This window comes from Daphnia pulicaria, chromosome 1 (genome assembly GCF_021234035.1).
Source record: "Daphnia pulicaria isolate SC F1-1A chromosome 1, SC_F0-13Bv2, whole genome shotgun sequence".
Lineage (NCBI taxonomy): Eukaryota > Metazoa > Arthropoda > Branchiopoda > Diplostraca > Daphniidae > Daphnia > Daphnia pulicaria.
Genome location: NC_060913.1, coordinates 40,226,972 through 40,243,757, shown reverse-complemented (window position 1 = coordinate 40,243,757; position 16,786 = coordinate 40,226,972). Strand labels below are relative to the sequence as shown.

General features: G+C 39.5%; 5 protein-coding genes and 1 pseudogene across 6 annotated transcripts in view; 3 read left to right on the top strand and 3 right to left on the bottom strand.

Moving 5' to 3' along the window:
* Nucleotides 1-880: 880 nt before the first annotated feature.
* Nucleotides 881-2,707, top strand: LOC124320342. Its single transcript, XM_046783187.1, has 4 exons — nucleotides 881-1,497; nucleotides 1,595-1,881; nucleotides 1,955-2,355; nucleotides 2,432-2,707. Exons 1-4 carry the CDS (start codon nucleotides 975-977, stop codon nucleotides 2,691-2,693), a joined length of 1,473 nt encoding a protein of 490 aa, XP_046639143.1. The 5' UTR covers nucleotides 881-974; the 3' UTR covers nucleotides 2,694-2,707.
* A 1,889-nt stretch (nucleotides 2,708-4,596) lies between these two features.
* Nucleotides 4,597-5,983, top strand: LOC124320419. The gene is made up of 5 exons (XM_046783303.1): nucleotides 4,597-4,672; nucleotides 4,731-4,863; nucleotides 4,937-5,005; nucleotides 5,150-5,400; nucleotides 5,778-5,983. The coding sequence occupies exons 1-5, from the start codon at nucleotides 4,620-4,622 to the stop codon at nucleotides 5,941-5,943; spliced, it is 672 nt and encodes a 223-aa protein (XP_046639259.1). The 5' UTR covers nucleotides 4,597-4,619; the 3' UTR covers nucleotides 5,944-5,983.
* An 82-nt stretch (nucleotides 5,984-6,065) lies between these two features.
* LOC124320416 lies at nucleotides 6,066-8,015 on the bottom strand. Its single transcript, XM_046783300.1, has 6 exons — nucleotides 7,648-8,015; nucleotides 7,003-7,574; nucleotides 6,818-6,937; nucleotides 6,583-6,742; nucleotides 6,370-6,525; nucleotides 6,066-6,296 (listed from the first exon to the last, which is right to left on the bottom strand). Exons 2-6 carry the CDS (start codon nucleotides 7,097-7,099, stop codon nucleotides 6,146-6,148), a joined length of 684 nt encoding a protein of 227 aa, XP_046639256.1. The 5' UTR covers nucleotides 7,100-7,574; nucleotides 7,648-8,015; the 3' UTR covers nucleotides 6,066-6,145.
* A 262-nt stretch (nucleotides 8,016-8,277) lies between these two features.
* On the bottom strand, nucleotides 8,278-8,396 carry LOC124323153 (annotated as a pseudogene).
* A 251-nt stretch (nucleotides 8,397-8,647) lies between these two features.
* LOC124320402 (nuclear-interacting partner of ALK-like) lies at nucleotides 8,648-9,967 on the top strand. The gene is made up of 5 exons (XM_046783283.1): nucleotides 8,648-8,820; nucleotides 8,887-9,098; nucleotides 9,154-9,356; nucleotides 9,422-9,766; nucleotides 9,839-9,967. Exons 1-5 carry the CDS (start codon nucleotides 8,768-8,770, stop codon nucleotides 9,893-9,895), a joined length of 870 nt encoding a protein of 289 aa, XP_046639239.1. The 5' UTR covers nucleotides 8,648-8,767; the 3' UTR covers nucleotides 9,896-9,967.
* Nucleotides 9,900-16,786, bottom strand: part of LOC124320327 (cytochrome P450 2J2-like) — a 115,783-nt gene continuing 108,896 nt past the window's right edge. The window contains exons 1-9 of one of the 2 annotated variants that reach the window (XM_046783165.1): nucleotides 12,036-12,319; nucleotides 11,814-11,964; nucleotides 11,496-11,635; nucleotides 11,243-11,433; nucleotides 10,971-11,173; nucleotides 10,746-10,908; nucleotides 10,542-10,656; nucleotides 10,323-10,482; nucleotides 9,900-10,268 (exon numbers count right to left, since the gene is read on the bottom strand). In XM_046783165.1, coding sequence (XP_046639121.1) covers nucleotides 10,087-10,268; nucleotides 10,323-10,482; nucleotides 10,542-10,656; nucleotides 10,746-10,908; nucleotides 10,971-11,173; nucleotides 11,243-11,433; nucleotides 11,496-11,635; nucleotides 11,814-11,964; nucleotides 12,036-12,239 — 1,509 coding nt within the window. In that variant the 5' untranslated portion in view covers nucleotides 12,240-12,319 and the 3' untranslated portion in view covers nucleotides 9,900-10,086. Of the gene's footprint in view, nucleotides 10,269-10,322; nucleotides 10,483-10,541; nucleotides 10,657-10,745; nucleotides 10,909-10,970; nucleotides 11,174-11,242; nucleotides 11,434-11,495; nucleotides 11,636-11,813; nucleotides 11,965-12,035; nucleotides 12,320-16,786 lie in introns of those variants that run through there. The other variant, XM_046783167.1, reaches the window with a different exon arrangement.

The following is a 16,786-nucleotide window of genomic DNA, read 5'->3' as shown; positions in this document are numbered from 1 at the left end:
ACGTGTGTATTACCGGAAAATCAAATGAATATTCTTTTTCCCAAATCTTTTGTTTGTGTATTTTCCAAAAGAGTTTGTTGTGTGTCACTGTGCTGCCGGGCGCGCGTTATTATATAATTCCTATCTGGTTCCATCTGATGTTAATTGCAACTGACGAACAAAATCCAATTTTCTTGTTTGTTTTTCCCCTCCAAATAGTACATACCACAATAATTATTATACATACACAATATTTCATTCATAATATTCGACTGATGTGCCGTCGCATATATTCATGTGTACACTTACGCGATTATCAGTTTCAATCCTTATATCTAATTACTGAATTTTAATTCTTTTTTTTTCCTGGTTGGATTTATTTCGTTTCTTTAGAAATATTATTCGCATTCAATTATCGTGTCTGCCTCGCCCTCCCCAAATAACATTTTCTTAACTCGTGTATTTCCATATATAGATGGAAGATATAAGAACGGACGAATAATCAATAAGCGTGCGTGTGTTATTGCCACGTTATTCATGTTATATTATTATACTGTATACGTGTGTATCATATGATGACGAAGATAACAATGATCTTTCTATGAAACTATACTACCTCGCCTTCCTTTTTAAATAGCAGCTCGATCTCCCATTTATCTCTCTGCTATTTTGGTTTTGTTTTCAAGCACAATTTTCAGATGAATCACGACTCGCATGGGTAGGCCATCACTTGGCGGATGATGACAACCCTCTGCAAATGGGCGCGGTCGAGCGCGAGAGACCTCGGCTCAGGTATAACCATAACGTTTAGGTATTGAATAAGCACAATCGGCCACCAAGATGGCACCCGTACCGTTCTTCAATTGTTTACGCCAGCCATTACCTGACTGATCGATGGCCGACGACAGATCAGACGGTCCTGGGCTCTGGTTGGGAAACGGTGTGGTCGGTTTAGAAATCATTTATCGTTAGGCCTCTTATAGCTATACTTCAACATGAAATTGTTGTTAATCACCTGCTCCTGGCCGTGTTTGCTGTTCGTTCTGGCCAACAGCACGGCGGATGACAACCAAGTTGTACCCGAACGGCGTCAAAGTTTGGCGGATTCCATCCGCTTTCTGGACGTCACCAGGGGCGTGTTGCGCAAAGTCGGACAAGTTGGCTGGCTGTCGAAACTTCCGTATCGGGAATGGATCCTGCAAAAGCTGGACACGGTCCACCTGTACGTTTCGGCCGGGCAAACGCTGGCCGAGAAATTGGATCCGGATTTGCTGGAGGCTCTGGCCGGATTGGCTGCTGGAAACGGGAGATCGGAAGCGAGGATGAGCTCGTTCGACGACTACGTGATTAGTTGGCGCCGGAAGCCAGCGGAAATTCCGGCCTACGTCCGCAAAAGTAAGACCAAGTTGAGCGACGACGAGGAAGAGCTGGATGAGGATTACTCCGCCAGTCAAGACCGAGGCTATTACAAAAGTGGCGGCAGCTACGGTGGAGGAGGAAAAGGAGGCTATGGTGGAGGTCGGTGTGATTAAAATACAAAATTAATCCAAAAATCATTTGACGTCATTTTTGAATATTTGAAAAATTTGTTTCTATTTATTGCGGATGTATTTAGGCAGCAGCTATGGGAGCGGAGGGGGAAGTTACGGGGGTTATGGTGGTGGTGGTGGAGACTACGGTTATGGAGGTGGAGGCCATGGAGGAAGTTACGGGGACCACGGCGGAGGCTACTACGGAAGCGGAGGAAACTACGGAAGCGGAGGGAGCTACGGAAGCGGAGGGAGCTACGGCGGAGGTGGCGGAAGCTATGGGGGAGGTGGCGGACACGGGGGAGGCAGCTACGGCGGACACGGCGGAGGCAGCTACGGCGGAGGCGGAGGAAGTTATGGAATGGATTCGTCTGTAATTCAAATTTCAATTGAATCTTAATTTTTGTATTTTTCTATGTGATGAATTTGAATTATTTTTTAATAAGGGCAAGGCCTTTTCCATATTGGGTGGACTTTCTTTCCTGACTTTCCTGGGCGTGTTGCTGTACCAACTGGCGACGCAGAGCGCCGCCACAGGTCGCGTTATGGACGCCGACGCTCCCCTTTTCATGTCCGATTTTCACAGCATCGACCGTCTGCTGATGGACAATCCGCTACTCCTCACCAGAGACCTGAACGAACCCCCCGCCATGGCCACCGCCGAGGAGGAAAGTCTGGACATTCTCGACCAAATGGCCGGCGTCTTCAACGGTTTGTGGCGGGCCCACCGCCAAGGCAAGTCCGTCCGACGACCGGGATCCTCGCGTCGCTGCACCCAGCGACGCATCTGCGAGACTTTGACGGCCAATCAGCACGTCATCTACGATCCCCTCGTTCAAACTGCCACGTAATAATATATTATAATCAAAATGAATTCATCAATAAATTATTTCAAAATGTTTCCTATGATGCGGAACGCATAGGATTGGCATGGCTTATTGGCTAGGCGATTCCGATTCGGCCCACACTGTGGACCGGGTGATGCAGGAAACGCTGGGCATCAAATCGAGTAATAACGGGCCGCCATTTCAAGATTTGTGCTCGACGATCGTTCCCAAATGTTTGCTGGGCGAAAGCCTCCGGTCGTCTTCATCCTCCTCCTCCCAGCAGCAGAGAAGATTGAACCCCGTTGGTGATGATGACGCCGCCGTCTCTGCTACTCGGAATGAAATCACATGGTCATAAAAAGCGGATGACAAATGTATAGACTATTACAACTTGAAATTGACCGTTCTTACCTAATAACAACATCAGTCATGCAACTGACATGTTTATTTGGCAATAAAACCTCAATCATAGTACATTCTGAAATTTCCCAATTTTGGGAACGCTGTCAATTTTTTTACATTTCCCTATTTCAATCCATTCTACTCAGATAAATGAGTTAAATATGGATTGCTGCAGCTAGTTTTCTTGCTTTTCGTCGACATCGTCGTGATACGTTTCAAAAATGGAAGGAAAAAAGACATCGCCGTTGGATATTTTTTGGAAGAAGGATATAATTTTATGGCCCTCTTTCTCTCCCCCCCCCCTTGTGGCGTATACGCCATCAGATAATACCATGAAATGTTATTTTTTTTTATTTTGTTCTTTTTCATTTCAATTGTAATAAATACAAATTGAAGTCAAAGGTACCTTTTTGCTTAACTTAATAGAATTTAATAATGCTAGATTCGTACTGTTTTTTATTTAGTTATTCACGTGATAACGCCATTTTGGCTTCACCGAATATTTCATTGAAGAATTATCTTATCGGTATCGACTGGGTCATTTGGTCCCATTTTCAATCTTTTAATACCGTACACTGAATCCTTGTGAACTGCCGTCCATGAAAATTTAATCTGCTCACCGAAAAGGAACGGTATTAGAGTACATGTGGCGAGAATATAATACGTAGAAAATGTTGCGCAAAAATCAACCGAGTAACATACATCAAAAGGTCAACCCGCGACGCTTGTTGGCTTATTCTTTTAATCCCGCGTTGGTTACATCAATGGTAGCGGGAGGTAGCGCTGATGTCCAGTTCCCATTTCTTGAGAAATCTTAATGTAATCCACACAAAAGTTCTCTTGATGCCGCCCTTTCAACAAGTTCAAAGCGGATCGCCAGGTGTTGAGTTATTGCGCAGTTTTGTAGAATGATCTAATCCACGTTATACGATGGGCTCTGCCGATTTACGTCACCGAAATACGTTCGAAATATCCAGCAATATTTATAGATAACAAAGTAATCGATGCAATGTATACACCCAAGATAGCCTCGCACCATTCATGTGGTACACTCTGGACACGCTAGAATTTCCGTAATTTCGAAATTACTATTTTACGTAACAAAAACAACGATAAATTTAATTCAGTTAGATAATCGACGAGCTAAACGTGAGAGACATCGGGTTGTTTAATCATTGCTGGACTTGACATTTCGCTTTAGAATTTAATCCTATTAATTTGTTGAATAATAGAATATAGCCACCTGCGTATTTTTGGGCTGTTATGCACCGTCGATTCTCCGGCTTGTAACTTTTGATTCGCCGCGCCTATAGTATGCCCGCGCTAGCTCCTTTTTTCGTTTTTTTTTTTTTGTTTTTTTGTTTTCTTCTTATCTGATTGTTTTCCCGCAACTCTGTCACGCGGGTATTAACACTTTCACAACGCTTCTTTTGTGATTCGGCGTCGCTCCGTTCGCTCTTGGACATTTCCGGACTTGTGTTAGCTGATGCTACGTAACGGCAATATGCCGTCGGCGGTTGTATATGTATATACGTGCGCATCGGTTTGATTCTCTTGTTTTTAACCCGTACAATCCTATTCTTCCATAGAAATTCCGATTATTGTAGAGCGAATGAAATATGATCAAAGAAAAAGTTGAAGAATAATCTTGAAGAAATCATCGAAGCTCAACGGGCCGTACGAAAGTGCGTCATCATCAAGTTGGAATGACGAAAAAACAAATTTCTATTATTTAATATCAGAATATACATAGCGTGGGATAACCCGAGTTGAATGATCTCGAATGGCACTCTCATTGCATGCTGGGCGACGTGTCAAATCCATTTATCAATAAAGATCCGCGCCTTTGGATTATTATTCAGTGTTTCTTCTTCTGCTGGCTATGGAAGTACAAGCTCGTGGCGGAGGAAGTTACGGCGGAGGATACGGGGCCAGGTATGTAATTCATTCTGAACTTTTATAATACACACGTTAATTACTATATTGAATCTAGCGAGTACGGAAATGATTACGTTGACCCTTACGTCGTCTTGGCCTCACTGGGTTTCGGCGTCTTCCTCTTCAACATCATTTACAACTTGTTGAACCGCAGCGTCAGAAGTGTCCAAGTCTCCGACATGAACCTGGTATTACATACGTAATTAAAAGAAATTTGAATGTTTATTCAATTAACCATATTTGATTCGGTTATCGCTTCAGCCGCTGCAATTGTCCGATCGGCCGGAAGAGTTTCACAACATGTTAGATAACATCACCCACAACTACCTGGTAAAATCGCATTAAAAGATAACACGTCACTTACGACTAAATGAATCGCTTTTAACTAAAGTCTTGGCTTGTTATTTTTTTTGAACCGGGAAATTCAAAAAATTCCAAACAAACAAAACAACACAATAACCCGCAACGATGAAGGAGGAGCCATGGCAGGAAAGTTGGTCGTCAGTCGACGACGACGGCGACGGCGACGTCGAAGAGTTGACATCGAAATCATCGCATCGCCTGCAGTTATTCAAGGAGTCGGTCCGGGTGGGTCAGCGGGTCGCAGAAGCCATCCGTCGTCATCCGGCCTCCTGTCCGAAAACTCTTCTCTGCAAGCTGGGCAATGACGCGATCGCGTGGAACAGGCAACCGGCCCTGGCGCTCAGAGCCATGCAACTCTACATGTATAACTCAACTCGTACAACTTAGACCTGCATTTCTATAATATGGCTGGCTGGGTTAGAATTGATCTACACACCCCCTTTCTCGTGTGTGTGTGTATCTAGTATAGAGAGAAACGTTGCATACATTACTGCCATATTATCCACTGGCTTTAGAGCGCAAGTATATTATAACTGTCTCAAAGTTTGAATGGCGTTCCAGTAAAAGTTACGCTGTGTGTACAGCACGTGTAATTGTCCGCCACTCGTGGTGACGGATGTGAAACAGCTGGGAAACCAAATCGTTTCCCAGTTCATATAATTATTTCTTCAATTAGTAAACTGGGTATGTATAGTGATTAACAACGATGTTGTTTATGATTTTTTTTTTTTTTAAATAGAACGTCACTGGCGCATCACTACGGCGAGACAGACACTGGCCGTTATGTCGATCAGGTGGAGAAAAGTGCGGAGACGACGGATTTCGATCCGCATTATTGTGACGACAACAGCAGCGGACCATCAGCAAGTGACTGCGGACTGGCCGATCTAATGGCTTTGTTTTAATTACTCGTATTGCTATAACGTAATTGGGAACATTTTTACGGGAGATCACTTTTTAGATTAGTGGAGATTTTATTCCTTGGGGTGAATTAGACAGGCAAAGGTTCTTATATTACACGGGGAAATTTGTTCTGTAATCTGTATTCTCAATACACTTGTACTCATTTGAAAAATTATTAATCGAAATTGTGTCATTCAAAAAAGTTCATAGTTGTTTCTTCAAATCGAATTCGCCCTTTATGCATTCAGAACGGGCTTGGGCACAAAATCGCTCTGCTGCCGATGAATCTGGTTGCTTCAACTGGTCGTAGATAGCAGCACTTTTCGCCAGACCATTCCATTCGACAGTGGTAAGCCTAGGGGGATCGTATAACAATTGAAAGAATTATTTTAATGGCCAAGAAAAAATATGCACTATAAGAAACTTACATGACAATGTCAAGGAAAGTCTCTTCTTCCATAGATCTGGGCTTCCAGAATTCGCAAAGAAAATGCGGGAGACAAGATCTGTCCGTCTTAAGCATGGACAAATAGTGGCGAATCGGAGCCGCCGGATTGCCATCGTCATCTCGCTCGTCAGCGCTCCTTTGTTATCGACAATAAAATTAGTGTCTAATTAAAATTCCAACTGGATTTCGCTACCTTTCGTAGACGACGTGTTGGTTACTCTTCATTTCATGCCAATTGGCGATGGCCTCGGGAATATCTGAAAGCATCAGTGGAAGATTGATGTCCGTCACGTCCAGACTCCTAGCGCTCGTGGCTGGCAGTAAAGTGAGAATACTTCGCAATAAAACCGCTCCTAAACCAGTCTCAAACAAATTTACATATTGGACTAAAATTAGTTTTAAAAGACAGGTGAACGCAATCAATTTACCCAATGACAATAGACCCAATATGGAAACGGGATCAATTGAAATGGATCCGTGTCCATGTCCTCCGCCGTAACCTCCTCCGCCGTAGCTGCCTCCTCCGCCATAACCTCCTCGAGCTTTTCCTTTAATTCAATAAAAAATGATTTCAGTTGATCAAATGGCTAAATCACGAAAAGGTTTGGCTTACCAATGTGGTAACCGGAATTGATAATTGAGGGCTCAGAACAATTGGTCTGAGGCAACACCACTGTCAGCAAAGTTAGGAAACTGAAGATTTTCTTCATTTTTCTCTAATAAAATTCAGCGACAGATCACTAACGCCACAATTGACAGAGACACCGGAGTAGGAAACACTTCCGCACTGCCCGAATACTTTCTTTCGACTGATTGCACTTTATTAGCTGGATCGGGTCTTTAACCGTTTGAAAAAGAAGAACGTTGATGCACCAGAACTGGATGGGTTGACAAGTAAATTTTAAACTGAGCGCTTATTAATGAGAGAATTATAAAAACATTGTTTGAAATATTTTAGCCGTGAATTAACACCCCCACAGTTCGTGACCTCGTAACAGACACGAGTAAATCATGTTTGTCTGTTTTTCGCTGACGCCTCTGATTTTACGACCGCGAGCCGTGATTGCCAACTGATTGAACACCATGCTGAACAAGTAGATGAGGAAAATTCCAAACGTCAAAAGAGCCAATATTGTGTAGGGATCAAAAGCTGAACATCTCCCATCCTGTGTCCGTGGTTCGAATCTAAAAGAATTAAATAACGAAAACTTTGGATTAATGAAATTGGTTCAAACGTTTATATGTAGTTATGTACTACCTCATAATGAAGTGGTGCGAGTTCAGTCGGCTGTTGGTGATCATAACCCATCAGAGTCTGTTTACTATCTGCTTACTAGCGTTTCTTTTTTCTCAAATAAGTTGGCTAGCATTGATGTCAGCCAAATATGATAGAAAATTAATTCTCCGTTCACCGCGTAAAAAAATGTTTTTGTGGATTTGTTCGAGCTTTATCTGTCAATTTCTTTAGGAGCGAATTCTCTTTTCATTGTATACACTATTGCTTGAAAGAGCAGCGACAATTAAATTGTTCAGGCCGAATAATTCAACTATATTATCACGGGGTGATTAACCCTTCTTTCTGTAACAAATCGATTCATGCCACCGCTATTATTAAGCATCCCGGTCTTACCTTTTGTTTATCTACACCTGTTATATATTTGAAGTTATAATAAGAACGAATTCTTGTCCGTTCTTGCGCTCAGTAAGAACACGCTTAGATAGCGACCATACAAATGATTTAGAAAATTAATAAACTTTGAATGTAAACAATTATCTACAAAATGTTGATCCTGTACAAAAATAGAAAAAAATTGCGTCTGATTAAGAGAGTAAGTAATATGTTGTATAAATTTACGTATAAAGTATTCACCCAGAAAAAAAAAGATAATGCTAACTGCATCTCGTATTCCCAAGCGGTCACCCATCCAAGTACTAACGGGACCCGACGTAGCTTAACTTCCGGGAGCTGACGAGACCGGGTGCGTTCAACGTGGTATGGCCGTTGACATGGTGGCCAAGAAACTAACTGATAACAATCAACTTGAAAGAAGGTTTTGTCTCATTTTTTCACGATTTATGCATCAGTTGGCAAGTAATTTACATCTATGTAAAAGATAAATATATAGAAAATATAAATTGTTCATTTTTTAAACCAGAAAACGTAGACTGGTAGACAAACAGTTTTCACTTTTAACTACTCTACTCAGTCCTTTCCCGAGATCCGACAACAACAAACAGCCCAAGTATAGCAGACGACAGTTTTGTACATTTCGATTTTCGAAAGAAAGAAAAGAATCTAGGCGGCATTTGAGGACTTGGTTAGTTAGGCTTAGGTTGGATTATTTTCCAATCAAGTTAATGTCAGCATTTTTATTGAAATGAGCACGTTGAATAGAAAACGCAAACTTGACCAAACTCTTATCCAAAAATTGTTAGTTACTTAGTTATGAATCTTTAAAGTTGTATGATATACTGAATAAATTTTTATTGTTGGCAGATATCATGACGTACCTTCAAAAGATCCCACTCGCGAAAGCTTTCTGAAACGCCTGAAAACTTATGATGTCTTCAATTGGTCAGGAAAACCAGTTGATCCTCCTCTGTGTGCTTTGCATGGTTGGGAGATTGCTGAAAAAGACGTATTAAAATGTGTCATGTGCCACCAGTTCATGAGTGTTACTCTTCCATCGCCAAACAAGGATGCTCCATGTATAAAATTATTTTATTTTATTGCTACCTTTACTTGAATTTTTCTTTTCTATAGACAAACATGCATGTTCAAAACTTAAATCAAGATTAGCTTCGGCTCACTCCAAATTTTGCTTATACTCCACCAATCAAGTTCCGGACTCTGTTTTGGAGATTGAACATGTATCAAATATGGAACTTCAAGACACAATTCAGGGGCAGTTGTTGGCCTTTAAAAACATTGAAGCTCTTTGCAAAGTATCTGAATTACAAGATGAGGTAAGATTCCACAATACAATAATCATGTTTTGTCCATCGTAATGAATTTTGTCCATTTGCTTCAGATCAAGGAAATATTTGACTGGTTTTTAGAAACAACAGCCATACCTGATGTTCATCTCTCTAGTTTTACTTTTGTTCTTACTGGCTGGAAATTCCTCCAAGATGACATGTTATTGAAATGTGATTACTGCAATAGGAAATGGTCTATAGAACCATATTTAAGCCAAAAAAATTTGACAGAGAAGAATGATTCAGTTAGAACAACAGTGGATCCAGTTGCTCAACACCAAAGGTGGTGTGCTTGGAGAGCTCCTACACGAGGCTGGAAATCTCGTCTCCTTCAACTGCAGCAATTGAAAGAATCTCGTTGTCGCGAAAAAAGGAGTCGCCTCAGTTCTGATTCTTGCGTACGTGTTTCATTTTAAGTCTTTTGTTTCGAATTTTTTTTTTAATAGACAAATTTCATTTTTTGTTTATAGGATTCCTTAACTGACCGTATGCGAACTGTCCGCAAATTACTCAACGGAACCCTTTAAGAAATTCGAGAGGCGTCGTAATTTTTAATGAGCATTTGCTGCGACAGTTTTAATACAAAACTAATTCATCAACTAACATAAGTATGTGCAAATATTCTAGTTGAGGAATTAAGAATGTGAATTAAACTTATGCAAAGACGTAGAGTTATAAAGATTAAGGATGAAAAGCATGCGTTCATAAACGATAAATCTTAAACAGCGATAAATTGTAGTCTATGATGTGGTGGCGTGTAAGTTACCCCAAATTGTCCGTTATTGACATCAATATTTTTCTCATCAATGGGTAGAGCAACTTTAAATTTCTGCAGAATTCCGACCGTAAAGAGGTAAAGTTCTGTCTGTGCCAATCCTTGACCTGGGCACTCTCTCCTTCCTGTTTAAAATTCATCGTTTAATGCAACAACGAAAAACTGACAAAGGGCTTTACCAATTGAGAATGCCAAGAGGTTTTCGTTTTTGCAGAACATTCCTTCTTCATTTAAGAATCTTTCTGGCTTGAATTTCCTCGCGTCTTCCCATTGATCCTGGTTATTATTCATTGCGTAAAAGTGGAGTAGAACCCATGTGTCCTTTGGAATATCGTAGTTCTGCGAGGAATAAAAATAAGTTTCTTCGTTTCAATATTGTATAAATAATGGGAAACAACCTCGTATGTTGCATCTTGACTGGTATTACGCCACATTCCTGGAGTGACTCCGCCCATGCGAAGTACCTCATTGATGAATGCTTCTGTGTAAGGCGTGTGTGTTCGCTGACAATATCTGAGGATAAAACGTATTCAAATACTATATACTATTCTTTTTAAGCTTTCGGGAAAAGAAACACTATGTTAACATTAAAATTTATTTACGCAGGTGTTGAGTCCCGACCGAACACTTCAGTTACTTCTTGTCGTACTCGTTCCTGAACTTCAGGATACAACGCCAAGCACAGCAGAATCCAGCGAATAGTGGTTATGGTTGTCTCACCGCCGGCGATAAACAGGTCAGAAACGAGCCAAAGTAATTGTGTTTCTGTTGATATTCGATAGTAATTGTGAAGGGTTTTGCGAAATTATTTAGACTTGACAACATACCGGAGAAGTAGGTCGGTTCACCACAATTTTTACTGTCTTGGATTTTTACCAAGTAATCGAGCATCATAGACTCCTCTTCCTCGGAGTTTGTAGATTGTTTTTGGAGCTTCTTAAACTTGCCGATGAGTTGTTTAAAGTAAAGTAACCTCATCAAGGTAATTTTCCACAAGTGCAAAAAATTGTGCCAGAGCAAATGGAATATGCTGTTTAAAAAGTTAGCTAAAGACAGATGCAACTAAACTAAAAGAAAAAAAAGCTAGTATTTATTTTACGTGAGAATAGTGACGTAGTTTTGAGGTCCGGTGAGCTCGACAGCTTGTAAATTGGTTTCAAGGTTTTTTATGACTTTTTGCAAAAATGGATCACCCCATTTGAATTGATCCCCGCTGATCACTGTCCAAATAATGTTATAAACTGCCGTCGCAATGTTCGGATGCGGATCGTGAATTAGCCCATTTGTTTTCTAATTTGTTGATAACATTTTAGTTACAACATACATTTTCCAGTTTTCGGGAAAACACTTACGGTTATTTGATGAAGATATTCGTCAACCACATATTGAATTCTCTGCTCCATTGATTGTTTTCCAAATCCATACTTGCGAAATTCGTGAGTCAGAAATGTTCGATGTTCCTTCCATGATGGCCCGTCATTGAACACGATTCCTTGAATATTTAAGTGTAGTCGAAATTATCTGCTTATTGCTCGAATATCTTAAATAATCAACATAAAATTTCATCTTGACTATTTAGGATAAAAATTCAAGCTTTATTAATGATTTTCTTTTGCAACAGTGGGCCATCTCTAATCAGCTTGGTGGCCTTCTCTATTTCAGCACTTTACCTTTGCCCTTGAGCACTCGTGATAAAAGTAGTCCCGGTGGCCGTTCACTGAACTTATCCGCCTGATTGACACAAAACCGTTGAGCAACCCTTGCGTCTGATATTACGACGACTCGTTGTCTATAAAACCGCAAGTAGCATATCGGTCCCGTCTGAAAATTAGGAAATTTTCATTTTTTAGAATTGTATTTTTTTTTATTTGAAAAGCTCGTTTTTTGTTTACCTGAAAAGACCATTGCGCTAGTTTGATAAAGGGCGGTTCACTTTTAATTAATGTTGAGTAAATCAATTCCATCAAATTGCCAAAGATGAGACTTTGCGTTGGTCCAGGAGGTAAACGGTAGTTCTTCTGATTTTTTCGCCAAAAGTAAAAAATAGTGATAATTAAAAGAACGGCTGCAGACGCTATGCTGACAAAATTAACCATTCTATAGTGCTTGGCAAAATTTGTTAATATTGTCGACCCCTTTCTTAGACTTGCGTGTTTCAATGAGTGGAGAGTACACTCACGATTCATTTTTATAGACCTGTTTCCAATTTCTTCGTATCCGCAGAGCCAAAAGTCGTGCGGCTAGTCGACTAGTTCGTTTTTCATGCATTTTTGTGCATTAATTGCTGTTGAAGTTCGGTAGAGATCGTGGCCTACAACAAGTCGTTTCACTCACCAAAAAGACGGAAAAAATCTAAGCCGCATTTGTGCGGCTGATTAGTCAATATAATTTAAAAGCAAGATGTTGCTAGATGTCAGGCAGTACAAATTTCGCCAGCCTAAAGAAAAAAGAAAAAAAACACAAAAAAAAACCCCCAGGACTTGAGGAACATTTCGAGTTGAGATCGACCAGATTGTCTTTAAATAAAGTCTTCTGTTGCTATCATTTTTTCGTAGTTATTTGTTATCCCCCACGTTTAGTTCTAACACTCTTTTTCATTTCAATTTTTGGAGACACAAAATCTGTAAACGAATTCGTTAAGCATAATATAGCCTTCACTTTACTTTTACATCGACTAACGACCGGCATTTGCGCGTTTCAGTTTCAAATTATTGACGATTATTCCGATTACGTCCGATTATTAACACGCTTTATAGAGATTGGTGGAAAGTTGTGTTCATCCAACCGATTTGAAGTAGAGCATTGCAACGCTGCCTCTATACAATTGACGTAGCAACTAGAAAATCATGACATACGTGTGAATTTTATACAGATATAAAATGAATGTCAGCGTTTTGATTTCTAGTCCGTAAATTTCTGAATCTAGAGATGATACTCGTAGTTTGAAGTTTTTTAAAAACCATTCTAATTTCTTCTGATAAACGGATTCTTGATTGGTATAAATTAACGACGAATCTGAAACAGAGCGGTCGTAACCCATTCAGCTTGATTTTTGTTTTATCGGGAGTAAAACCCTCCGCCTGTCTTACTTAAAATTCGAACATTAAATCGACATGTTAACAACATGTTTGGCAAGTTTGTTGACAGTTTTGAAAGAAACTGGTTTACCGATTGGAGAATCTCATTTGACGAAAACTTTCTCCCCCGAAACAAAAAAATCAAATATTCAAAAACGAGTTTAGGGTGGGTGGTCTTACTTGTCTATCTATCTTCTCTTAAAAAGACATCGGCGACAGAAAACATTTCCAAGGCATGGATTGCCGGCCATGTCCATGTGTAATTTATTTTGCTCATTATCTACATAAGTGGCCTAATTTGATATCGAAAATTTAATAGTGCGAACAAAATTTACTTTTTTTTATTTGAATCATTCTTTTTCGAATTTCTTCTTATGTTAAACGCTGCTTTACGGCACAACATGTTGGCAGTGGCCATTCTAGTGTTTCACCGTTGTGCTTTTTTGGATTCGTTATCGTTATCGTTATTTTTTCAATTTTTCATTCGTTTCGTTCTTCGTTTCGTTAATTTAAACGTGTCGCATTTTTCTGTTTTTGCGACCGTTATCGTTTACCTTACAATTTTTTTTAGAACCTAGTTTTCTAAGGCCTGTTAGGTTAAATGATGTAGCGAAAATAATGACCTAATTCCTCGCTAGGGGATCGCTAAGTCGCTAGTAGGTGGTCATCCCAAAATTGAAAATTCCAAATTTTGAGGGGAAAAAAAGTTCAAAAGATTTGAAATCTCTACGGTTTTGATACGAAAAATTTAGCAAGACATTAACGAAAACAACGAAAAAAACAGCCATTTCGTTATCGTTAACGAAAAAAACGAGCATTTTCCAAAAAAGTCGATAACGAGGCTCGTTAATACGTTATTTTCGTTGTCGTTATTTAAACGAGTGAAACACTAGGCCATTCCTTTGTATCTACCTTTTTTTCAAGACTTTTTAAAGCTGAAGATAGAAAAACAACACTGCAAAATTCTGCTCTGACATGATTCTCGCTTTCAGCACCGATGATAGCTAAATATTGTAGAAGAGAAAAATGGAAGGTCGCCCTAAAAGAATGCTATTAGATAGACGATCAAAACAAGATTACACCGGTCGGTTAGACAATCAAATAATTTACGTTCGCATCATCCAAATATGGATATCTAATTCTCAACCTGAACGAAAACTTGTCTTAGTAACAGCACAAAAACTTGTCGCTAGCGTATTATTTATTACTTCATCGTTAGACTTATGTTTTCAATCTTTTGAAAATGTGGAATGCGGAGGAGAAAACAGGATTTGCGCTTTGGATAACCTGTTGCTATGTGGAAGCTCTGTAGACGAGCGGCGCACGTAGAACAAGCTGTAAGCGACTCACATTAGCATAATTCTATCAGTTGCTCTCTGCTTTCCGCTTATATTAAATTATTTTCCTGCGCAGCAATATAATTTTGCCACATTTTTTTTTACTACCTGATTAGATCTAAACGCAAGTCTATATAAAATCCGAAACTTTAAGAATCCAAAGGTATATTTACTAGTAAAATGACCTGCGGTTAAATATGCGCTCTCCGGTCTATTCATTGAGAAAACATGTATAGTCCTGTATCCGTGCCAGTGCGTCCTATCTTATAGGAACATTTTATTTTGAAAAAAACGTCTTTTAATGGAATTTGGCGGGAAGTCTACAGGTGTGGACAGCACTGAAGATTTGGCGCCATTCCGGTGAACTTTCATCCAAATTTCTTTTTTTTTAAAGGAAGTTTTTATTTATGAAAACTTGAAAAGATCTTCCTAGGATCTCCTTATGAGAGAATCTTTCCTAGGACGCACTTATTCGTACAGTTACTATGGATATTAAGTAGATTTCCGTGTCCTATACGACTATAGCATTGCATAAGAAGTAAGGGGCCCGAAATAAGAGAAACCTGCGCGAAAACCTTTTCAAAACACATTTATTGCATACTCACAATTCTTATGTCATAGAAAAACCTCTATCAACCGTACCTGTTTGCCAGTTGCCAGGCCAGTTTCTGACCGCCGTTTCTCTATGTCAGTACTTGATGCGACTTTTGTTTGTTAATCAGTACTCAGTAGCTCATCACAATTTCATGACTGGAATGCATCAGCTACCTGCTGCTGTACCTTTAAATCGAAATAATTGTCTCTTGTTACAGTACAGTGGGATCAGGATCACGTATGATTTAACTATTAAAATTCGTAAAATGACAAGATGACAAGGCAGATTTATGCATGAGACTAGTGTGAGAATCATGTGTTATCTGTTGCAATAATTCTTACGGGCACACGAATACAATATGTACGCATATATATGAATATGTGGGCATATAAGCTGTTCCCTCTTGGGAAATTTGCAGAGACACTTTTCCAATTAGTTTTTAACACTTTCAAATAGTATAATCTCACAGCCATACAAACGAATTGGACACACTAAGTGTTACATTGGACAATTTTTATTGATGATAATAGACGGGAATTAGATTGTTTTAAGCAACAGTGAGTGTGGAAGACTGAACGTAGTCTCGAGAGAGTGTGTATACCGTCCCGACTGACTTTTTTGCTCCCAAGAAACTCTGACCAAAGAAAGAGGAGAGGAGGGGGAAACGGAGAATACAACGACTGTAATACGAAGAATTATTCGTATTAGCTGGGCATGGAGGGAACATTAGCTTTCCTAATAAGATCTACAATGAATAACATTTAGCAAGAAGTTAACGCATAACTTCTTTGTTCTGTCTTTTTGAAGTTTGATGCGTAATTTGTTTTGTTGTGAGCTTAGATCGTTGCTTTGACTTTTTTTTAAATATCGAATGCCCAATTCGTTAAAAGTGATGAGGAATAGAGGGGAGAAGGTTTAGACTTTTTGTATTAACTAATAGCAAAGTTGAATTATTTATTATTTAAGTCATCGAAGTGGAAGGATCGAGATTGGGAGAACTATAGCGCTATTTAGTTCGAAGCTATCAGTAATTGCCGATGAAAATAATTTCTCACTTACTTCAAGGTTTGAACTTTCTATTACGATAACGTTTTTCCAGATAAAATTTTAAAAAAGAGCAGACGGACACATTCGCACATACTAAGTGTTGCTGTTCCTTATAAGTTCTGATGGCTCTTTATCAGCTTTTACTTCCTGGACAACAAGACAAGGGCAATTTGTTTGTGTATAAACCGGTCTACCCAATTTCCATGACCGAGGAAAGCTGTGGCATGTTTCGCACAAAACTTTTCTTGTTACACGAAGAAAAATTTTAGAGCCGCAAGCAAAAGAGAAAAAGTTGTAGACCAATTAAGGTAATATTATTATGACCAGTTTACTATTGAAAGGGTATGCGGCATACCTACTGTGTGAATCTGCTAGCTGTTCAGAAATTTGTGGTGCCATTATCGAGATTTGAGAGACTAGTCAAGAACTCGCAAGATCTGGAGTTAAAATTTGTGTTAAAGTTCAGTACCAGTAGGCCTACCATCTCGTGTCTCTTCAAGGCAAGATTCATTTTCTGTTGCATGCTGTTAATATGATCATACATATACATGTCATGTCACATCATATCAAGTTATACATGTCAAAAC